Source organism: Oncorhynchus clarkii, chromosome 15, assembly GCF_045791955.1.
Source record: "Oncorhynchus clarkii lewisi isolate Uvic-CL-2024 chromosome 15, UVic_Ocla_1.0, whole genome shotgun sequence".
Lineage (NCBI taxonomy): Eukaryota > Metazoa > Chordata > Actinopteri > Salmoniformes > Salmonidae > Oncorhynchus > Oncorhynchus clarkii.
The window spans coordinates 11,352,516-11,377,770 of NC_092161.1; the positions used below are offsets into that span (position 1 = coordinate 11,352,516).

A 25,255-nucleotide genomic window follows, 5' to 3' on the forward strand; every position below is an offset into this window, starting at 1 on the left:
AACAAGACAATGATCCAAAACATTAAGCAAAATCTACAATGGAATGGTTCAAAAATAAACATATCCAGGTGTTAGAATGGCCAAGTCAAAGTCCAGACCTGAATCCAATCGAGAATCTGTGGAAAGAACTGAAAACTGCTGTTCACAAATGCTCTCCATCCAACCTCACTGAGCTCGAGCTGTTTTGCAAGGAGGAATGGGAAAAAATTTCAGTCTCTCGATGTGCAAAACTGATTGAGACATACCCCAAGCGACTTACAGCTGTAATCGCAGCAAAAGGTGGCGCTACAAAGTATTAACTTAAGGGGGCTGAATAATTTTGCACGCCCAATTTTTCAGTTTTTGATTTGTTAAAAAAGTTTGAAATATCCAATAAATGTCGTTCCACTTCATGATTGTGTCCCACTTGTTGTTGATTCTTCACAAAAAAATACAGTTTTATATCTTTATGTTTGAAGCCTGAAATGTGGCAAAAGGTCGCAAAGTTCAAGGGGGCCGAATACTTTCGCAAGGCACTGTAGCTCTTGCCCACATGGGTTTTGTGGGTAGTTGTTTTCTGTCATTCACAGGAAGAGGATCGTTACAAACCTATTCACAATACCATCTGGTGCTTGGGACTGGACTCCCTGTTGAAATAAACAATAGGGAAGAACTGAGTTTTTGTTAAAGATTTTAACAGTTAGTTTTTTGTTCAAGTTTGAACTAAAGTAAAAATAAATCTTAGTCACCATGTTCACAAATGTCAAATCAAATCAAATCAAATCAAATTTTATTTGTCACATGCACATGGTTAGCAGATGTTAATGCGAGTGTAGCGAAATGCTTGTGCTTCTAGTTCCGACAATGCAGTAATAACAAGTAATCTAACTAACAATTCCAAAACTACTGTCTTGTACACAGTGTAAGGGGATAAAAAATGTATTTTTTAGGCAATGAAACTGAACCTAAAATAGAATGGAAGCATCCTATTCACCTTATGTTTTTAAAATTTGAAGGCATCCCATTCCTTTCCACTACACAGCATATTGATTTCAAACCCAAGAATGAAACAATTACCTGTTGAGAAACCATAGAGAAGATAAAGAAGTCTGCTGATGCAATTCCACTGAAACTGTGAAATAATAAATGATTCTTGCTGTGATGTTTCCTAGCGTATATGATATACAAATCACGTTTCTTCCCATCACAAACGATTGCTTTATCTAGCCCTTGACTCAGCAGCAAAATATCACTATTTTGTCCATCCATCTATTTTAGCTGTTCATCTAATTAGCATTTATTCTAGCCTTTCATCTCATAAGCATCTATTCTAGCCTTTCATCTCATTAGCATCTATTCTATCCTTTCATCTCATTAGCATCTATTCTATCCTTTCATCTCATTAGCATCTATTTTAGCCTTTCATCTCATTAGCATCTATTCTAGCCTTTCATCTCATTAGCATCTATTCTAGACTTTCATCTCATTAGCATCTATTCTAGCCTTTCATCTCACTAGCATCTATTCTAGCCTTTCATCTCATTAGCATCTATTCTAGTCTTTCATCTCACTAGCATCTATTCTAGCCTTTCATCTCATTAGCATCTATTCTAGCCTTTCATCGCATTAGCATATATTCTAGCCTTTCATCTCATTAGCATCTATTCTAGCCTTTCATCTCATTAGCATATATTCTAGCCTTTCATCTCATTAGCATCTATTCTAGCCTTTCATCTCACTAGCATCTATTCTAGCCTTTCATCTCATTAGCATCTATTCTAGCCTTTCATCTCATTAGCATCTATTCTAGCCTTTCATCTCACTAGCATCTATTCTAGTCTTTCATCTCATTAGCATCTATTCTAGTCTTTCATCTCACTAGCATCTATTCTAGCCTTTCATCTCATTAGCATCTATTGTAGCCTTTCATCTCATTAGCATCTATTCTAGCCTTTCATCTCGTCTTCCCATTTAGACTGTTGAGTGGGTTCAATTACCAATAATAGAAGGGCATATTTTATTTCAGTTCCCACCAAAGCAGTGACTTATCAAGCCTTTATTTTCTTGTTGTTCAAATGCTCTTCACACAAAGATGAAACCGTTATGTGGCTCATATCACCTGTGGTGTTGATTCACACACCATTGGTTTCCATAGTTAATCCACATGGCTAACACATTGGAATCAAAACAATGCACCGTTTTCTGTTTTATACAAATGGACATGCTCACCTGCATGTATATGAGTAAATATGTATGTGAATGTGAATACTTATTTTCCCTCTCATCATTAATTTCCCTTGTGTTTTAGTAAGCTGAACTATGTGTTTGGTCCCTTGTTAATTACAATTAAAAAATCCTACTCCCTTTTAATTCATATATTGCCTCCTTTGGATACATCTCAGAATTTCTATATCTCTATATCTCCGTATCTCCATTTCGCCAAATTTCTATATCTCCATATCTCTATATATCTATATCTCTATATTTCCATATCTCCATATCTCTATATCTCCAAATCTCTCTATCTCTCTATATGTATCCCAAGATGGCATAGCAGTCAGTATATATATATATTTACACCTTTCTTCGCATATCTTTTATATATTTTCTTCTCCAAAAACTCAACTTCAAAACACTCTCCTGCAACCCGCCTCACCAATTTAAAAAAAAGTATTACTAACCTCAAATCTGAAATCCACTATAGAAGCTAACCAGAAGCTAACCAGAAGCTAACCAGAGGCTAACCAGAAGCTAACCAGAAGCTAACCAGAGGCTAACCAGAAGCTAACCAGAAGCTAGCCAGTTTACTGGCTAACGTTAGTATTCTGCTAACCACGGTTTGTGGTCATCAGCTATCCTTTAGCTCGAAAATGTATCGCCAGTTTTGTACAACGCGACTCAGACCAGAACATACCGGACCTATTTTTCTCTACGTATCCCCTGGATTTCAACCACAATCTCTGGACATTTACACCTGGATCTCGCAGCCTGCTAGCTGCTATCTGCGTGACTAATGGTTTACGTCAATCCCGGAGCAAACATAAATTATTCCGGAGCTAGCCAGCTGAAGAGTTCCATCAGCCACTCCTGGGCTACAATCACCTATCCGGATCCGTTTTACTACGGACGCGGAGCCCCACCGGGCCTTCAGGACTGGACTACCGACATTATCTGCCCGAGGGAGTTATCCGGTTGGCCCCTCCGTTGGGACGTTACCTGAAAGCCCATCTGCGGCCCGCTAACCGTTAGCTGTCGTATCGGCTGCTATCTGAATAGGTCTATCGGACAATTTTTCTTGGGTCACTATAACTATATCTATTTTGCCAATTGGATTGATCCCCTCTACCACACAGAACCCCACTAATCTACCGACGGAAACGCACGAGGTGGCTAAAAACAGACCTCCATCCTCTACCAGCTTGTTACCGATGGCCCGGATAGCTGTCTGAATCGCCATGACCCCAACCAACCTCACTACTCACTGGACCCTTATGATCACTCGACTAAGCATGCCTCTCCTTAATGTCAATATGCCTTGTCCATTGCTGTTCTGGTTAGTGATTATTGGCTTATTTCACTGTAGAGCCTCTAGCCCTGCTCACGATACCTTATCCAACCTTGCAGTTCCACCACCCACACATGCGATGACATCACCTGGTTTCAATGATGTTTCTAGAGACAATATCTCTCTCATCCTCACTCAATACCTAGGTTTACCTCCACTGTATTCACATCCTACCATACCTTTGTCTGTACATTACACCTTGAAGCTATTTTATGTATATTTTACCCCAGAAACATTCTTTTACTCTCTGTTCCAGACGTTCTAGACGACCAGTTCTCATAGCTTTTAGCTGTACCCTTATACTACTTCTCCTCTGTTCCTCTGGTGATGTAGAGGTTAATCCAGGCCCTGCAGTGCCTAGCTCCACTCCTATTCCCCAGGCGCTCTCTTTTGATGACTTCTGTAACTGTAATAGCCTTGGTTTCATGCATGTTAACATTAGAAGCCTCCTCCCTAAGTTTGTTTTATTCACTGCTTGAGCACACTCTGCCAACCCGGATGTTCTAGCCGTGTCTGAATCCTGGCTTAGGAAGACCACCAAAAATTCTGAAATTTTCATCCCTAACTTCAACATTTTCAGACAAGATAGAACGGGCAAAGGGGGCGGTGTTGCAATCTACTGCAAAGATAGCCTGCAGAGTTCTGTCCTACTATCTAGGTCTGTACCCAAACAATTTGAACTTCTAATTTTAAAAATCCACATCTCTAAAAACAAGTCTCTCACCGTTGCCGCCTGCTATAGACCACCCTCTGCCCCCAGCTGTGCTGTGGACACCATATGTGAAATGATTGCCCCCCCCCCCATCTATCTTCAGAGCTCGTGCTGCAAGGCGACCTAAACTGGAACATGCTTAACACCCCAGCCATCCTACAATCTAAGCCCTCAATCTCACACAAATGATCAATGAACCTACCAGGTACCACCCGAAAGCTGTAAACACGGGCACCCTCATAGATATCATCCTAACCAACTTGCCCTCTAAATACACCTCTGCTGTTTTCAACCAAGATCTCAGCGATCACTGCCTCATTGCCTGCATCCGTAATGGGTCAGCGGTCAAACGACCTCCACTCATCACTGTCAAACGCTCCTTGAAAAACTTCAGCGAGCAGGCCTTTCTAATCGACCTGGCCTGGGGTATCCTGGAAGGATATTGATCTCATCCCGTTAGTAGAGGATGCCTGGTTATTTTTTTTAAATGCCTTCCTCGCCATCTTAAATAAGCCTGCCCCATTCAAGAAATTTAGATAGATATAGCCCTTGGTTATCTCCAGACCTTACTGCCCTTTAACCAACACAAAAACATCCTATGGTGTTTTGCATTAGCATTGAACAGCCCCTGTGATATGCAACTTTTCAGGGAAGCTAGAAACCAATATACACAGGCAGTTAGAAAAGCCAAGGCTAGCTTTTTCAAGCAGAAATTTGCTTCCTGCAACACAAACTCAAAAAAGTTATTGGACACTGTAAAGTCCATGGAGAATAAGAACACCTCCTCCCAGCTGCCCACTGCACTGAAGATAGGAAACACTGTCACCACCGATAAATCCACTATAATTGAGAATTTCATAAAGCATTTTTCTACGGCTGGCCATGCTTTCCACCTGGCTACCCATACCGCGGTCAACAGCACTGCACCCCCCACATCAACTCGCCCAAGCCTTCCCCATTTCTCCTTCTCCCAAATCCAGTCAGCTGATGTTCTGAAAGAGCTGCAAAATCTGGACCTGGAATCTGGACCCCAATCTGGACCCTTTCTTTCTAAAATTATCTGCCGAAATTGTTGCCACCCCTATTACTAGCCTGTTCAACCTCTCTTCTCAAAGATTCCCAAAGATTGGAAAGCAGCTGCGGTCATCCCCCTCTTCAAAGGGGGGGACACTCTATCCTACCCTGCCTTTCTAAGGTCTTCGAAAGCCAAGTCAACAAACAGATTACCGACCATTTCGAATTCCACCATACCTTCTCCGCTATGCAATCTGGTTTCAGAGCTGGTCATGGGTGCACCTCAGCCACGCTCAAGGTCCTAAACGATATCTTAACCGCCATCGAAAAGCAACAATACTGTGCAGCCGTATTCATTGTCACGTAGAGTAGGCCAGAAGGCTATACTGGAAAACCTAACCTCTATCAAAATAAAAAGATGGCGGAGCCGCTAATGTTCTTCTGTGCTTCAGGGTGTTTATTTACACAGTGATTCCGGGAACAAAAACAACAGTGCTGCCATCAAACGTATAACTTATGGGACAGCTAAACACAATGCCGCCCCATTCACAGCTCAATCCAAAATCCAATCCAAAATTCATTGACCTGGCCAAGACTTTCGACTCTGTCAATCACCACATCCTCATCGGCAGACTCGACAGCCTTGGTTTCTCAAATTATTGCCCCTCCTGTTTCACCAACTACTTCTCTGACAGAGTTCAATGTGTCAAATCGGAGGGTCTGTTGTCTGGGCCTCTGGCAGTCTCTATGGAGGTGCCACAGGGTTCAATTATTGGACCGACTCTCTTCTCTGTATACATCAATGATGTAGCTCTTGCTGCTGGTGAGTCTCTGATCCACCTCTACGCAAACGACACCATTCTGTATACTTCTGGCCCTTCTTTGGACACTGTGTTAACAACCCTCCAGACGAGCTTCAATGCCATACAACTCTCCTTCCGTGGCCTCCAATTGCTCTTTTATACAAGTAAAACTAAATGCATGCTCTTCAACCGATCGCTGCCTGCACCTGCCCGCCTGTCCAACATCACTACTCTGGACGGTTCTGACTTAGAATATGTGGACAACTACAAATGCCTAGGTGTCTGGTTAGACTGTAAACTCTCCTTCCAGACTCACATCAAACATCTCCAACCCAAAGTTAAATCTAGTATTGGCTTCCTGTTTCGCAACAAAGCATCCTTCACTCATGCTGCCAAACATACCCTTGTAAAACTGACCATCCTACCGATCCTCGACTTCGGCGATGTCATTTACAAAATAGCCTCCAATACCCTACTCAATAAATAGGATTCAGTCTATCACAGTGCCATCCGTTTTGTCACCAAAGCCCCATATACTACCCACCATTGCGACCTGTACGCTCTCGTTGGCTGGCCCTCGCTTCATACTCATCGCCAAATCTACTGGCTCCAGGTCATCTACAAGACCCAGCTTAGTAAAGTCACCCCCAAAACCAATTCTTCCTTTGGCCGCCTCTCCTTCCAGTTCTCTGCTGCCAATGACTGGAACGAACTACAAACATCTATGAAACTGGAAACACTTATCTCCCTCACTAGCTTTAAGCACAAGCTGTCAGAGCAGCTCACATATTACTGCACCTGTACATAGCACATCTATAATTTAGCCCAAACAACTACCTCTTTCCCTACTGTATTTAATTAATTTATTTATTTTGCTCCTTTGCACCCCATTATTTTTATTTCTACTTTGCACATTCTTCCATTGCAAATCTACCATTCCAGTGTTTTACTTGCTATATTGTATTTACTTCGCCACCATGGCCTTTTTTTTGCCTTTACCTCCCTTATCTCACCTCATTTGCTCACATCGTATATAGACTTATTTTTCTACTGTATTATTGACTGTATGTTTGTTTTACTCCATGTGTAACTCTGTGTTGTTGTATGTGCCGAACTGCTTTGCTTTATCTTGGCCAGGTCGCAATTGTAAATGACAACTTGTTCTCAACTTGCCTACCTGGTTAAATAAAGTTGAAATAAATAACTCTCTCTATATCTCTAATGATTACACTATCATGTATTACCCTTGTGAATATACATGAATACCAGTTTTAGTCATCTTTCCTGATTATGCATATTTATGTCTCTCCCTAACTCTTCCCGCCATCCTCCCCAACCTTCTCCCCCTATTCCAACTCCTTCCCTGTGTATTACCCATGGTGCATTAGATTTACATCTTTCTCGTTCACTCTGTCCCTATGTCCTTCTTTCTTTTCTGTTGACCTCCACCCTAGTTTGAAGTATTTTCCCCCTCCTCCCTGTGATCTCCCCAGGTGCGTAACTTGACGTTGGATGGAGGGTTTGGGTCATGGACAGGCTGGGGGGCCTGTAGCCATACTGATGGGGGCAGTGCTGGTTCCTGTCTGTGTAGAACCAGGCCATGTGATAATCCCAAACCCCAGTGTGGGGGTCAGTCCTGTCACGGACTCAGCGTGGAGGTCGCCAACTGCTCCAGGTATATTGTCTGTCTGTCTGTCTGTCTGTCTGTCTGTCTGTCTGTCTGTCTGTCTGTCTGTCTGTCCGTCCGTCCGTCCGTCCGTCCGTCTATGTCAGTCCGTCCGTCCGTCCGTCAGTCCGTCTATGTCAGTCATTCCATCTGCCCTCTGCTCACACAGTCAGTATTTTGAAAGCTTTCAGTTCATGTTTAGGGATAATAAATGAAATGCAGTGGATGTTTTATTTTAATAAGCAGAAATATTTACTGAATAGCAAGCGTTCTATCTTTATCTACACCTCTCACTTTGTGTGTGTGTAACCTTGTGTTCTGTGGTGTCTCCATAGGAACGGTGTGTAACCTTGTGTTCTGTGGTGTCTCCATAGGAACGGTGTGTGGAGCCCCTGGACTCTGTGGATCCCCTGTAGCACCAGCTGTGGCATTGGCTTCCAGGTCCGGCAGAGGTCCTGCAGCAACCCCACCCCACGCCACGGAGGACGAGTGTGTGTGGGGCAGAACAGAGAGGAAAGGTACGGGACACACTCGTACATTCATACATATGTATAAACAAGCACACACAGCTACACACACATACATACACAGCTACGCACACACACACAGCCACGTACACACATACACACACAGCTACGCACACACACACAGCCACATACACACATACACACACAGCTACACACACACACACAGCCACGTACACACATACACACACAGCTACGCACACACACACAGCTACGCACACACACACAGCCACGTACACACATACACACACAGCTACGCACACACACACAGCTACGCACACACACAGCCACGTACACACATACACACACAGCTACACACACACACAGCCACGTACACACATACACACACAGCTACGCACACACACAGCCACGTACACACATACACACACAGCTACACACACACACACAGCCACGTACACACATACACACACAGCTACGCACACACACAGCCACGTACACACATACACACACAGCTACGCACACACACAGCCACGTACACACATACACACACAGCTACGCACACACACAGCCACGTACACACATACACACACAGCTACGCACACACACAGCCACGTACACACATACACACACAGCTACGCACACACACACAGCCACGTACACACATACACACACAGCTACACACACACACACAGCCACGTACACACATACACACACAGCTACGCACACACACACAGCTACGCACACACACAGCCACGTACACACATACACACACAGCTACACACACACACAGCCACGTACACACATACACACACAGCTACGCACACACACAGCCACGTACACACATACACACACAGCTACGCACACACACACAGCTACGCACACACACAGCCACGTACACACATACACACAAAGCTACACATACAGACAGCCATAAAATACACCAATTATCCAGAAACAATCCCCCTGCTGTTGTGAGTGTAACAGAAGTCTTGAGTCCTTCATTCATTAGCCAGTCACACATTGTGATGTGAAGCATTACATACATGACTCTTTTTTTCCTCATAACGGCTTCAGTCTGACTTCAGTCTGACAGTCAATTAAGAGAGAGAGAGGAATGTTTTTGAGCCACTATCTGGGCTCCACACAGATGAGGGAGGCTGCCCTCCTTGTAAAGCTCCAGCTCTGCTGCTTTGGTCTGGAATAATCACCCCCAACAAGATGTTGAGAAGGTTTAAAAGCTACCTGCAATGCACTCTGAAAAAATGAGATTAAGAAGGGGAAAGAAGAAGGGAGAAGAAGAGAGAGAAAGGAGAGAGGGAGGTGAGAAGGAGAGAGAAAAAGGAGAGAGGGAGGTGAGAAGGAGAGAGAGAAAGGAGAGAGGGAGGTGAGAAGGAGAGAGAGAAAGGAGAGAGGGAGGTGAGAAGGAGAGAGAGAAAGGAGAGAGGAGAGGAGAGAATATGGAAGAGTGCAGGTTGTTTGAAATAAAACTTTTTTTACCAGAAACTTTACAACAAAGTCAATAATAATATGAAAATAACTTCAGACAGATTCCTTAGCGTCTGGGTACTTTGTTACTGGGTATTTTAACCTTTACTATGCAAGTCAGTTAAGAACAAATTCTTATTTGCAATGACGGGCCACACCGGAAAAACCCTAACCCGGACAACGCTGGGCCAATTGTGCGCCACGCTGTGGGGGCTTCCAATCCTGGCCGGTAGTGATACAGCCTGGATTCGAACCAGGGTGTCTGCAGTGACGCCTCTTGCACTGAGATGCAGTGCTTTAGACCGCTGCACTACTCGGGAGCCCACATAATGAAGCATTTCAATTAGGTTGGCCATTCTTTATATGGGGTTCTAGCTTCTCTTGTTCTACCCGGGACATCACAGTGCTAATTTCATTGACCACCTTTGGATACACACAGAGCGACTTCAATTAGCACTGACGTGAGAGGTGTCGAAGCCCTTGAGCCCAACAATGGCAGGAGAGTCACACAGTCTACCTCAACCAAATGCAGAGGGCTTTGAAGCCGCCTCCCGCTGTTCAGAGGTAATTCAAATACAGTACCCTCTCTATGTAAAACATGTTAAGGCATGAAAAGGGTACAAAATTAAGCTCCTTATGGAAGATCAAGAAACACTTTTTGCTGACTGTTATAAAAATGGGAACATAAGCAACTTCATCTTCCCGAAAGGTTGCTGGATCGAATCTCCGAGCTGACGAGGTGAAGGTCTGTGGTTTTGCCCCTGAACAAGGCAGTTAACCCACTGTTCCTGGACCAGTTAACCCACTGTTCCTAGTCCAGTTAACCCACTGTTCCTGGACCAGTTAACCCACTGTTCCTAGACCAGTTAACCCACTGTTCCTGGACCAGTTAACCCACTGTTCCTAGACCAGTTAACCCACTGTTCCTGGACCAGTTAACCTACTGTTCCTAGACCAGTTAACCCACTGTTCCTAGACCAGTTAACCCACTGTTCCTAGACCAGTTAACCCACTGTTCCTGGACCAGTTAACCCACTGTTCCTAGACCAGTTAACCCACTGTTCCTGGACCAGTTAACCTACTGTTCCTAGACCAGTTAACCCACTGTTCCTAGACCAGTTAACCCACTGTTCCTAGACCAGTTAACCCACTGTGCCTGGACCAGTTAACCCACTGTTCCTAGACCAGTTAACCCACTGTTCCTGGATCAGTTAACCCACTGTTCCTAGACCAGTTAACCCACTGTTCCTAGACCAGTTAACCCACTGTTCCTAGACCAGTTAACCCACTGTTCCTAGACCAGTTAACCCACGGTTCCTAGACCAGTTAACCCACTGTTCCTAGACCAGTTAACCCACTGTTCCTGGACCAGTTAACCCACTGTTCCTAGACCAGTTAACCCACTGTTCCTAGACCAGTTATCCCACTGTTCCTAGACCAGTTAACCCACTGTTCCTAGACCAGTTAACCCACTGTTCCTAGACCAGTTAACCCACTGTTCCTAGACCAGTTAACCCACTGTTCCTAGACCAGTTAACCCACTGTTCCTAGACCAGTTAACCCACTGTTCCTAGACCAGTTAACCCACTGTTCCTGGGCAGTCATTGTAAAATAGGAATTTGTTCTTAACTGACTTGCCTAGTTAAATAAAGGTTAAATAAAATAAATTCCACACAGACCATCCCCTGGCATAACACAGTGCTATATTAACACACTACCCTTTTGTTAAAAGGGGGGGGGGGGGGGTGTTACTGATGGGTAGAAACTCAGAGGGGGGGGGGGGGGGGTGTTACTGATGGGCAGAAACTCAGAGGGTGGGGGGGTGTTACTGATGGGCAGAAACTCAGGATACGAGACAACGAGGACTCTGAGTCATGAAATGTGAACGTGTACAAATCTCGAACAGTATTGGTACAGAGCAACCCCAAACAGTTTCAGCTGGACTTTCACATTATCAAAGAGAGAGGCCAGCAGGCGAAGCTCTCTCTTGAGAAAGATACCCCGAGCGGGTCAGACCAGACCTCTTCATTAAACAACCCCACAGACGAGCAACCCCAAGCAGAAAGTCAACCTCCCAGCACAGAGTACTACCCCCTCATTGATATGAAGGATAAATACACCCAGCTGGAGGTAAGGCAGGAGGAGCTGGAACAAGAGGTGAACACACTCGTCAGCACAACAAAATCCTCCAGCTCAACAACACCGTCTCAACAAGACCCGGAGAGCTGGAGGTGGTGAGAGACATATCTGCACTCTGGACTGTAGTGCGACAACATCAACAGGAGAAAGAGCAAGAGCAGAACAGGAGAAGAAAAGAGCACTAGAGGAGAGGATCAGACTGCTGGAGGAGAGGGTGACGGGAATGGCATGTCACAGAGAACAATTCATTAGAGAGGTGGCCACCCTCGCAGAGAAGCCAGCAGAACAGCCCACCTCAGCTCTCGACAAAAGTCTTGACACCACAGCAGAACAGTCCACCCCAGACCCTGACCACGTTGACATCACAGCAGGACAGACAAATGAAGAACCCCAAGCCCAGAATATCCCACCTCCTCTCAGCACCCCCCCTGTCAGCCACCCTGATAGCCCTCCTGACAACCCCCCCACACCCACTGAGGACATACACAAGCCACAGATTGCACTCCTTATGGACTCAAATGGGAAATATATACAAGAAAACAGACTTTTTCTCAAACAGAGTTTCTAAACTCTGGTGTCCAAACACCCAGTTTTCCCTCGACCTTCAGTCTGAGGACCAACTAGGGTCACCCAGCCACATAATATTACACACAGGCACAAACGACCTGAGAGCACAGCAGGAACGGGTGGCCACTGCACTCAAAAGGAGTGATTGAAAAAGCTTCTTCTACTTTCCCCAGTGGTTATCTCCACCTTGCTACCCCGAAAATACTTCCACCCTGCTACCATACAGCGGGTAAAAGTATTTCCCTTGACTGACCTGGCCCACCAATCCACCCTGGACTAGAACAGCCTTCATGACCAGGTCCACCTCTAAACGGCAGCAGTGCCCACCAATCCACCCTGGACTAGAACAGCCTTCATGACCAGGTCCACCTCTAAACGGCAGCAGTGCCCACCAATCCACCCTGGACTAGAACAGCCTTCATGACCAGGTCCACCTCTAAACGGCAGCAGTGCCCACCAATCCACCCTGGACTAGAACAGCCTTCATGACCAGGTCCACCTCTAAACGGCAGCAGTGCCCACCAATCCACCCTGGAGTAGAACAGCCTTCATGACCAGGTCCACCTCTAAACGGCAGCAGTGCCCACCAATCCACCCTGGACTAGAACAGCCTTCATGACCAGGTCCACCTCTAAACGGCAGCAGTGCACACCAATCCACCCTGGACTAGAACAGCCTTTATGACACGGTCCACCTCTAAAAGGCAGCAGTGCCCTCCTTCGCCCTAAAGGACAACGCCCTCAAACTCAGCCCCAACACTTCACACAGGAACAACAGATCAATAGACACAGTGCCCAGACCAGCAATACACTGTCCCAGACCGGCGGGACCTCAACATGGAAGTCACACATACGCCCAGGCCGTGAGCAGGCAAACAGGCCTCAGCAGATGCTCAGCAGGCTCTGCTCACACTTTCTAGCCTGAGGCCAAAACACACGACTAACAACATTGGACACTTAATGGAACACAAAGCCTTCATTGTCTCATTCTGGAATATCCAAGGCCTGAGGTCATCTGCCTTTGGCCTAAGGAGCAGGAACCTGGACTTCACCAAAGAAATCGGAAATACAGACATTGTCATCCTACAGGGAACATGGTATAGAGGAGATGGACCCACTGGTTGCCCTCTAGGTTACAGAGAGCTGGTAGTCCCATCCACCAAACTACCAGGTGTGAAACAGGGGGCTCTATTAAATTGATCAAAACAGGAACATTTTACATTTGGCTAGAAATTCAGAAGGAAATTATCTTAACAGAGAAAAATGTCCTCCTGTGTGCTACCTATATCCCCCAACTAGAATCCACATACTTTAATGAAGACAGCTTCTCCGTCCAGGAGGGAGGCCCAGGGACATGTACTAGTCTGTGGCGGCCTAAATGCCAGAAGCTACCTGGAGGGGACATCATTCCCTCCCCCATATGCCCCCCTAGGCACAACTATGACAACATAACCGACCAAAACAGGTCACAACTCCAGCAGCTCTGTCGCACGCTAGGAATGGAAGGCTTCAAGGGGACTACTATGGGAGGTACACCTATAGCTCATCTCTTGGCAGTAGTACTGTAGACTACTTTATCACTGACCTCAACCCAGAGTCTCTCAGAGCGTTCACAGTCAGCCCACTGACACCCCTATCAGACCACAGCAAAGTCACAGTCTGCTTGAACAGAGCAAAACTCAATCATGAGCCATCAAATCCAAAGAACTAAATAATATTAAGACATGCTATAGATGGAAGGAATGTAGAGTGGAAACCTACCAAAAAACAATTAGGCAACAACAAATCCCTTTTAGACAACTTCCTGGACAAAACATTCAACTGTAATAGTGAAGATGTAAACTTGGCAGTGGAAAATCTTAGCAGTATATTTGACCTCTCAGCGTCCCTATCAAATCTAAAAATTACAAACAGAAAACCAAAGAAAATTAACAACATTGACAAATGGTTTGATGAAGAATGCAAAAACCTAAGAAATAAATTGAGTAACCTATCCAACTGTCACGCGCTGACCGTAGAGATCCATTGTTTCTCTATGGTGAAGTGGGTCAGGGCGTGACTGGGGGTGATCTAGTTTGTGTATTTCTATGTGGTGTTCTAGTTTCTTTTCTATGTTGGTGATTTGTATGATTCCCAATTAGAGGCAGCTGGTATCGTTGTCTCTAATTGAGGATCATATTTAAGTAGCTGTTTTTCCCACTTGTGTTTATGGGATATTGTTTTGAGTTATTGCACGTAGCATCTCTGTAGTCACGGTTCGTTGCTAGTTTATTTGTTTATTTGTTTTTGTCCTTGCTAAGTTTCACATTATTATTAAAACTATATCGCGCTGCAGCTTGGTCCGACATTTATTCCAACGAGCGTGACACCAACCAAAAACAGAGACCCGGAAAACCTGAGTCTACGCCTTCACTATGGTGAATCACTAAAACAATACAGAAATACACAACAGAAAAAGAAGGAACAGTCAGAAATCAGCTCAATGTAATTGAATAATCCATAGACTCTAACCACTTCTGGGAAAACACTAAACAAACAACAACACGAAGAGTTATCTATCCAAACTGGAGATGTATGGATAAACCACTTCTCCAATCTTTTTGTCCCTATAACAAAGAACAAACAGCAAAAACATATACATTATCAAATACAAATCTTAGAATCAGCTATTAAAGACAAGCAGAACCCAGTGGATTCTCCAATCACATTGAATGAACTACAGGACAAAATACAAACCCTCCAATGAAATGATAAAATATCCAGACCACAAATTCTAATTGGCTATACTTACACTCTTTAACAATTGTCTTAGCTCTGGCATCTTCCCCAATATTTGGAACCAAGGACTGATCACCCCAATCCACAAAAGTGGAGACAAATTTGACCCCAATAACTACCGTGGGATATGCGTCAACAGCAACCTTGGGAAAATCCTCTGCATTATCATTTCCAGCAGACTTGTACATTTCCACAGTAAATGTACTGAGCACCAATTTACTGAGCAAATGTAAAATTGACAAACCAAAACAAAGGCAAAATCTTCTCATGCTTTGTTGATTTCAAAAAAGCTCTTAACTCAATTTGGAATGAGGATCTGCTATAAAAATAGATTGAAAGTGGTGTTGGGGGGAAAAATACAACATTATAAAATCCATGTACACAAATAACAAGTGTGTGGTTACAATAAACACAAACATTTCATTTGGGGGGGGTGCGGTGAGATAGGGATGCAGCTTAAGCCCCACCCTATTCAACATAATATGCATCATCAAATTGGGGAGGGCACGAGAACATTCTGCAGCACTTGGCCTCACGCTAATACAATCTGAAGTCAAATATGTACTGTTTGCTGATGATCTGGTGCTTCTGTCCCCAACCAAGGAGGGCCTACAGCAGCACCTAGATCTTCTGCACAGATTCTGGCAGACCTGGACCCTGACAGTAAATCTCAGTAAGACAAAAATATTGGTGTTCCAAAAAAGGTCCAGTTGCCAGGACCACGAATACAAACTCCATCTAGACAACGTTGTCATAGAGCACACAGAAAACGATACATACCTCGACCTAAACATCAGCGCCACAGGTAACTTCCACAAAGCTGTGAACGATCTGAGAGACAAGGTAAGAAGGGCCTTCTATGCCATCAAAAGGAACAGAACATTTGACATACCAATTTGGATCTAAAAATACTTGATTCGGTTATAGAACCCATTGATCTTTATGGGTTTGAGGTCTGGGGTCCGCTCACCAACCAAGAATTCACAAAATGGGACAATCTCCAAAAATGAGACTCTGCACGCTGAATTCTGCAAAAATATCCTCCGTGTACAACGTAAAACACCAAATGATTTAGAGCAGAACTCGGCCGATACCCGCTAATTATCGAGTTCCAGAAAAGAGCCGTTAAAAATTCTACAACCACCTAAAAGGAAGCGATTCCCAAACTGGAAATAACAAAGCCATCACCTACAGAGAGATGAACCTGGAGTAGAGTCCCCTAATAAAGCTGGTCCTGGGGCTCTGTTCACAAACATAAACAGACCCCCAGGACAGCAAAACAACTAGACCAAATCATGAGAAAACAACAAAATAATTTCTTTACACATTGGAAAGAATTAACCTAAAAACTGAACAAATTAGAATGCTCTTTGGCCCTAAACAAAGAGTACACAGTCGCAGAATACCTGACCACTGTGACAGACCCAAAATGAAGGAACCCTTTGACTATGTACAGACTCAGTGAGCATAGCCTTGCTATTGAGAAAGGCCGCCGTAGGCAGACCTGGTTCTCAAGAGAAGACAGGCGATGTGCTCACTGCCCACAAAATGAGGTGGAAACTGAACTGCGCTTCCTAACCTCCTGCCCAAATATATGACCAAATTAGAGACACATATTTCCCTCAGATTACACAGAGCCACAAATAATTTGAAAACAAACCCAATTTTGGTAAACTCCCATATCTACTAGGTGAAATACCACAGTGTGCTATCACAGCAGCAAGATGTGTGACCTGTTGCCACAAGAAAAGGGCAACCAGTGAAGAACAAACACCATTGTAAATACAACCCGTATTTATGTTTATTTATTTTCCCTTTTGTACTTTAACTATTTGCACATTGTTACAACACTGTATGTAGACATAATATTTATTATGGAACTTTTGAAAAAAAAAAATATTGTGTAGATTTATCAATTGTTCAAGGGCCCTCCAGACTGCGACTTTCCCTGTCCCCCCAATGACTGTATATATTAATGAACAAAGCCATCAATTATGTGACACCATATATTCCTACTTGAAGACTCAATAGTGCATTGAAGCTGGTGAATCTCATGGAGACACACAAATGCGTTAGGAAAGTACTCTGAAACAATCAACTTTTTCTACATTGTGTTACATTACAGCCTTATTCTAAAATTCCTTCAATACAATTTTTTTCATCAAGCTACATGTTTTCAAATTTATTAGAAATAAAAAACAGAAATACCTTATTTACGTAAGTATTCAGACCCTTTGCTATGAGACTCGAAATTGTGCTCAGGTGCATCCTGTTTCCATTGATCATCTTTGAGATGTTTCTACAACTTGATTGGAGTCACTTGTGATAAATTCAGTTGATTGGACATGATTGGTAAAGGCACACACCTGTCTATATGAGGTCCCACAGTTGACAGTGCATGTCAGAGCAAAAACCAAGCCATGAGGTCGAAGGGATTGTCTGTATAGCTCCGAGACAGGATCGTGTCGAGGCACAGATCTGGGGAAGGGGACGAAAAATGTCTGCATCATTGAAGGTCGTCAAGAACACAGTGACCTCCATCATTCTTCAATGGAAGAAGTTTGGAACCACCAAGACTCTTCCTGAGGACTGGCCACCCAGCCAAACTGAACAATCGGGGGAAGTGACCAAGAACCCTATGGTCACTCTGACAGAGCTCCAGAGCTCCTCTGTGGAGATGGGAGGACCTTCCAGAAGGACAACCATCTCTCCGAACTCCACCATCAGGCCATTATGGCAGAGTGGCCAGACTCAAGCCACTCCTCATGAAAAGCATATGACAGCCTGCTTTGAGTTTGCCAAAAGGCACCTAAAGGACTCTCAGACCAGGAGAAACAAGATTCTCTGGTCTTTTAAAACCAATATGGAACTCTTTGGCCTGAATGCCAAGCCGTCACGTCTGCAAGAAAACTAACACCATCCTTAAGGTGAAGCATGGTGGTGGCAGCATCATGCTGTGGGGATGATTTTCATCGGCAGGTACTGGGAGACTAGTCAGGATTGAGGTAAAAATGAACAGAGCAAAGTACAGAGAGATCCTTGATGAAAACCTGGTCTAGAGCACTCAGGACCTCAGACTGGGGCAAAGGTTCACATTCCATCAGGACAACAGCCCCAAACACACAGACAACGCAGCGCAGGACAACATATGAGTGGTTTCGGGACAAGTCTCTGAATGTCCTTGGGTGTCCCAGCCAGAGCCCGGACTTAAACCTGATCGAAGATCTCTGGAGAGGCCTGAAAATTGCAGTGTAGCCTGACAACCTGACAGAGCTTGAGTGGATCTGCAGAGAAGAATGGGAGAAACTCCCCAAATACAGGTGTGCCAAGCTTGTAGCGTCATACCCAAGAAGACTCAAGGCTGTAATCGCTGCCAAAGGTGCTTCAACAAAGTACTGAGTAAAGGGTCTGAATACTTATGTAAATGTGATATTTTTGAAATACATTAGCAAAAATGTATTATAACCTGTTTTTGCTTTGTCGTTATGGGGTATTGTGTTTACATTGCTGAGGAATAGTTTTTATTTAATCAACGTTAGAGTAATACTGTAACGTAACAAAATGTGGATGAAGTCAAAGGGTCTGAATACTTTCCGAAGGCAATGTACTTTTTGAATCATGATTGTCTTCGAAAAAAGTATCTATTTTTCGCGAAGGGTGCCATTTACCCATTTACACACCCACAATTGTGGCTTTAATGAGAAGGGGCCGTCGTTTTCCCCTGCCCCCCCCCCCCCCATCTCTCTCTCCTTATCTCCCTCCCTCTTACTTTCCTTGTCCCCCTCTCCCTCTCTGCTTCTTTCAAACTATCTGCTCAGCTAATAAAACACCTTGTGCCGGCCCAGCGATGAATGGTAGAGATGTGTTATTGAGAGAATCCATTAGGATCCTACAGTAGGGCTTGGTGATTTTACACTCTGTGGAGGAGACATGTTTTAATGGATGAAATATGCTGTGTCACTATCACTCTCTCCTAAAGAAGAGAAGGGTCTGTCAGAGAAGAGAATGGTCTGTCTGTTTAGTGAAGAGAAGGGTCTGTCTGTTTAGAGGGGAGAAGGGTCTGTCTGTATAGAGAGGAGAAGGGTCTGTCTGTTTAGAGATGAGAAGGGTCTGTCTGTTTAGAGAGGAGAAGGGTCTGTCTGTTTAGCGAGGAGAAGGGTCTGTCTGTTTAGAGAAGAGAAGGGTCTGTCTGTTTAGAGAAGAGAAGGGTCTGTCTGTTTAGAGAGGAGAAGGGTCTGTCTGTTTAGAGAGGAGAACGGTCTGTCTGTTTTGAGAGGAGAGCGGTCTGTCTGTCAGAGAAGAGAACAGTCTGTCTGTTTAGAGAAGAGAAGGGTCTGTCTGTCAGAGAAGAGAAGGGTCTGTCTGGTTAGAGAGGAGAAGGGTCTGTCTGTTTAGAGAGGAGAAGGGTCTGTCTGTTTAGAGAGGAGAAGGGTCTGTCTGTTTAGAGAGGAGAAGGGTCTGTCTGTTTAGAGAAGAGAAGGGTCTGTCTGTTTAGAGAAGAGAAGGGTCTGTCTGTTTAGAGAGGAGAAGGGTCTGTCTGTTTAGAGAGGATAACGGTCTGTCTGTTTTGAGAGGAGAGGAGAAGGGTCTGTCTGTTTAGAGAGGAGAAGGGTCTGTCTGTTTAGAGAGGAGAACGGTCTGTCTGTTTTGAGAGGAGAGGAGAAGGGTCTGTCTGTCAGAGAGGGGAAGGGTCTGTCTGGTTAGAGAGGAGAAGGGTCTGTCTGTTTAGAGAGGAGAAGGGTCTGTCTGTCAGAGAGGAGAAGGGTCTGTCTGTCAGAGAGGAGAAGGGTCTGTCTGGTTAGAGAGGAGAAGGGTCTGTCTGTTTAGAGAGGAGAAGGGTCTGTCTGTTTAGAGAGGAGAACGGTCTGTCTGTTTTGAGAGGAGAGGAGAAGGGTCTGTCTGTCAGAGAGGAGAAGGGTCTGTCTGTCAGAGAGGGGAAGGGTCTGTCTGGTTAGAGAGGAGAAGGGTCTGTTTAGAGAGGAGAAGGGTCTGTCTGTCAGAGAGGAGAAGGGTCTGTCTGTCAGAGAGGAGAAGGGTCTGTCTGGTTAGAGAGGAGAAGGGTCTGTCTGTTTAGAGAGGAGAAGGGTCTGTCTGTTTAGAGAGGAGAAGGGTCTGTCTGTTTAGAGAGGAGAACAGTCTGTCTATCAGGGAAGAGAAGGGTCTGTCTGTTTAGAGAGGAGAAGGGTCTGTCTGGTTAGAGAGGAGAAGGGTCTGTCTGGTTAGAGAGGAGAAGGGTCTGTCTGTTTAGAGAGGAGAAGGGTCTGTCTGGTTAGAGAGGAGAAGGATCTGTCTGTTTAGAGAGGAGAAGGGTCTGTCTGTTTAGAGAAGAGAAGGGTCTGTCTGTTTAGAGAGGAGAAGGGTCTGTCAGAGAAGAGAGGAGAAGGGTCTGTCTGTTTAGAGAGGAGAAGGGTCTGTCTGTATAGAGAGGAGAAGGGTCTGTCTGTTTAGAGAGGAGAAGGGTCTGTCTGTTTAGAGAGGAGAAGGGTCTGTCTGTTTAGAGAAGAGAAGGGTCTATCTGTTTAGAGAAGAGAACTGTCTGTCAGAGAATAAATGGGTTTCATGGTCCTACTCGCGCGCTGGTCACTCTCTCTCTCTCTCTCAATTCAATTTAAGGTCTTTATTGGCATGGGAAATATATGTTAACATTGCCAAAGCAAGTGAATTAGATAAATAACAAAAGTGAAATAAACATGAACAAATTAACAGTAAACATTACACTCATTACACTTGAAAGGAATAGAGACATTTCAAATGTTATGTTATCTCTCTCTCTCTCTCTCTCTCTCTCTCTCTCTCCATCCATCCAACTCTCTCCATTCATTTTCAATTGAATGGCTTTATTGGCATGGGAAACATATGTTAACATTGCCAAAGCAAGTGAAGTAGATAATAAACAAAAGTGAAATAAACAATACAAATGAATAGTAAATATTACACTCACAAATGTTCCAAAAGAATAAAGATATTTCAAATGTCATATTATGTGCAAATAGTTCTCTCTCTCTCTCTCTCTCTCTATATATATATATTTATATACCTCCCTCTCTCTCTGTCTCCCTCTCTCTCTCTCTCTCTATATACAGTGCCTTGCGAAAGTATTCGGCCCCCTTGAACTTTGCGACCTTTTGCCACATTTCAGGCTTCAAACATAAAGATATAAAACTGTATTTTTTGTGAAGAATCAACAACAAGTGGGACACAATCATGAAGTGGAACGACATTTATTGGATATTTCAAACTTTTTTAACAAATCAAAAACTGAAAAATTGGGCGTGCAAAATTATTCAGCCCACTTAAGTTAATACTTTGTAGCGCCACCTTTTGCTGCGATTACAGCTGTAAGTCGCTTGGGGTATGTCTCTATCAGTTTTGGACATCGAGAGACTGACGTTTTTTCCCATTCCTCCTTGCAAAACAGCTCGAACTCAGTGAGGTTGGATGGAGAGCATTTGTGAACAGCAGTTTTCAGTTCTTTCCACAGATTCTCGATTGGATTCAGGTCTGGACTTTGACTTGGCCATTCTAACACCTGGATATGTTTATTTTTGAACCATTCCATTGTAGATTTTGCTTTATGTTTTGGATCATTGTCTTGTTGGAAGACAAATCTCCGTCCCAGTCTCAGGTCTTTTGCAGACTCCATCAGGTTTTCTTCCAGAATGGTCCTGTATTTGGCTCCATCCATCTTCCCATCAATTTTAACCATCTTCCCTGTCCCTGCTGAAGAAAAGCAGGCCCAAACCATGATGCTGCCACCACCATGTTTGACAGTGGGGATGGTGTGTTCAGCTGTGTTGCTTTTACGCCAAACATAACGTTTTGCATTGTTGCCAAAAAGTTCAATTTTGGTTTCATCTGACCAGAGCACCTTCTTCCACATGTTTGGTGTGTCTCCCAGGTGGCTTGTGGCAAACTTTAAACAACACTTTTTATGGATATCTTTAAGAAATGGCTTTCTTCTTGCCACTCTTCCATAAAGGCCAGATTTGTGCAATATACGACTGATTGTTGTCCTATGGACAGAGTCTCCCACCTCAGCTGTAGATCTCTGCAGTTCATCCAGAGTGATCATGGGCCTCTTGGCTGCATCTCTGATCAATCTTCTCCTTGTATGAGCTGAAAGTTTAGAGGGACGGCCAGGTCTTGGTAGATTTGCAGTGGTCTGATACTCCTTCCATTTCAATATTATTGCTTGCACAGTGCTCCTTGGGATGTTTAAAGCTTGGGAACTCTTTTTGTATCCAAATCCGGCTTTAAACTTCTTCACAACAGTATCTCGGACCTGCCTGGTGTGTTCCTTGTTCTTCATGATGCTCTCTGCGCTTTTAACGGACCTCTGAGACTATCACAGTGCAGGTACATTTATACGGAGACTTGATTACACACAGGTGGATTGTATTTATCATCATTAGTCATTTAGGTCAACATTGGATCATTCAGAGATCCTCACTGAACTTCTGGAGAGAGTTTGCTGCACTGAAAGTAAAGGGGCTGAATAATTTTGCACGCCCAATTTTTCAGTTTTTGATTTGTTAAAAAAGTTTGAAATATCCAATAAATGTCATTCCACTTCATGATTGTGTCCCACTTGTTGTTGATTCTTCACAAAAAAATACAGTTTTATATCTTTATGTTTGAAGCCTGAAATGTGGCAAAAGGTCTCAAAGTTCAAGGGGGCCGAATACTTTCGCAAGGCACTGTATATATATATATATATATGATATATATGAAATATATATATATACCTCTCTCTCTCTCTCTCACTCTCTCTCTCTCTCCCTCTCTCTGAGGCCAGATGGCTGTGGTTAGAGATACAGTATTGAAAGGCCTCAGGCACATGCAGTAGCCACACACACACATTCCAGTCTCTCTCCAGAAGTTTGGCCATGGTTTCTTGACATTAACTGCTATCCCAGTCAATGCAATGGGGCCAAAGTCTGTCTGGCTAATGTTCAAGTGTATTCCCCTGATTACTCAGCTCATATAGGGCAGTAAATAGCATCATTTTCTTCTTGACTTCCTGCCCAGGGAGGATGTTGCATTAAACGAAGGCTAATCTAATCTGAGAGCAGAATGATTTGCATGGCTGGATTGACGATGAGTTTATTAATCTATTTACTATGGATCTGGTTAAGGCTGTCTCCCTTTATTCTGAGCAGGGGACTCTGCAGATCAATGGGTCTGTCTCCTCCCTTCTGATCTCTGCCGGGCGCCCTGTCTCCTCCCTGCTGATCTATGCAGGGCGCCCTGTCTCCTCCATTCTGATCTCTGCCGGGCGCCCTGTCTCCTCCATTCTGATCTCTGCAGGGCGCCCTGTCTCCTCCATTCTGATCTCTGCAGGGCGCCCTGTCTCCTCCATTCTGATCTCTTCAAGGGTCCCTGTCTTCTCCATTCTGATCTCTGCAGGGGGCCCTGTCTCCTCCCTTCTGATCTCTGCAGGGGACCCTGTCTCCTCCATTTTGATCTCTGCAGGGGGCCCTGTCTCCTCCGTGTCTGATCTCTGCGGGGACCTTTCTGCTATCGCTATCATGGGCACTATGTCATATTTACAGCCATTCTCTCCCTCCCTTGCTTCCTTTCCTCCCTTGCGTTCTGTCTCTCACTTTCTTTTGCAATCAGTGCTTCTCTCCCTCTATCATTCAGCCCCTCTCCCTCTCTCTCTCTCTCTCTTACTCTCTCTCTCTCACTCTCTCTCTCTCCCTCTCTCTCTCTCTCTCTTACTCTCTCTCTCTCTCTTTCTCTCTCTCTCTTACCTCTCTCTCTCTCTCTCTCTCTGTACCTCACCTCTCTCTCTCTCTTTCTCTTTCTTTCTCTCTATCTCTGTACCTCCTTCTCTCGCTCTCTCTCTCTGTACCTTCCTCTCTCTCTCTCTCTCTCTCTCTCTCTCTCTCTCTCTGTACCTCCCTCTCTCTCTTTCTCGCTCTCTCTCTACACCTCTCTCTCTCTCTCCCTCTCTCCCTCTCTCCCTCTCTCTCTCTCCGTCTCCCCTTCCTCAGCCAAATCTCAGGCTCTTTAATGTAAATGGTTTAGTAGGAAAACAGAGTAAAACACAAATGTTTTTCTATTTCAACTTTTCATTGCGCTGTAATATCTATCTAAATTGCTTACGTTTCTCACCAACAGACGTGTTTATAAAACAAGTATACTTTTTACCCCTTATACTTGTGATGTCCAATTGGTAATTATACTTTTGTCCCATCGCTGCAAGTCCTGTACGGACTCAGGAGAGGTCGAAGGTCGAGAGCTATGTGTCCTCCGAAAATGACCCTGCCAAGCCGCATTTCTTCTTACCGCACTGCTCCCTTGACCCGGAAGCAATGTGTCTGAGGATACACTGTACAACTGACGGCCGAGGTCAGCGTGCATGTGCATGGCCCGCCACAAGGAATCCCCTGGAGCGTAATGGGACAAGGACAGGTCACCCATAGTACAAGTCAGCCAGGTCACCCATAATACAAGTCAGCCAGGTCACCCATAATACAAGTCAGCCAGGTCACCCATAATACAAGTCAGCCAGGTCACCCATAATACAAGTCAGTAATCGATGTCCATCCATGCCTGAGGACGTTAGGGGTGGCAGGGTAGCCTAGTGGTTAGAGTGTTGGACTTGTAACCGAAAGGTTACAAGTTCAAATCCCTGAGCTGACAAGGTACAACAAATCTGTTGTTCTGCCCCTGAACAGGCAGTTCTCTTCACTGTTCTTATTTGTTCTTCATTTGTTCTTAACTGACTTGCCTAGTTAAATAAAGGGAAAATTAAAAAAATGACTTGGAAACAGGCCACTAGGGGCAACAGTGAACGCTGTTACCTTCAAGAAGGTGTTGGTTTTAGGATGTTTTGGACAGCCTCTGATTCCAAAGGGTGACAAGTTGTAAGTTTGAATCCAGCAATAGAAAGTTAACCAAAATACCTAAACACATAGAAATGTGACATTTGGAGCAACTTCTAAATGTGATGTTTGAGAAACATGGATGTTTAATTCTGACATGAGACTGTGAGAGCTGGTAGATAAAAAATATATGGAATATGCATTAAGACTAATTAAAATATAGCTTTCATAAA

The 25,255-nt window shown here is 44.3% G+C and overlaps 1 protein-coding gene across 1 annotated transcript in view; it reads left to right on the forward strand.

The window, feature by feature from the left end:
* The window catches only part of LOC139366904 (semaphorin-5A-like), a 289,344-nt gene that overhangs the window by 180,652 nt on the left and 83,437 nt on the right, over positions 1-25,255 (forward strand). Inside the window, exons 13-14 of the mRNA XM_071104648.1 lie at positions 7,567-7,748; positions 8,114-8,257. Of these exons, the coding sequence (XP_070960749.1) occupies positions 7,567-7,748; positions 8,114-8,257 (326 nt within the window). The remainder of the gene's footprint in view (positions 1-7,566; positions 7,749-8,113; positions 8,258-25,255) is intronic.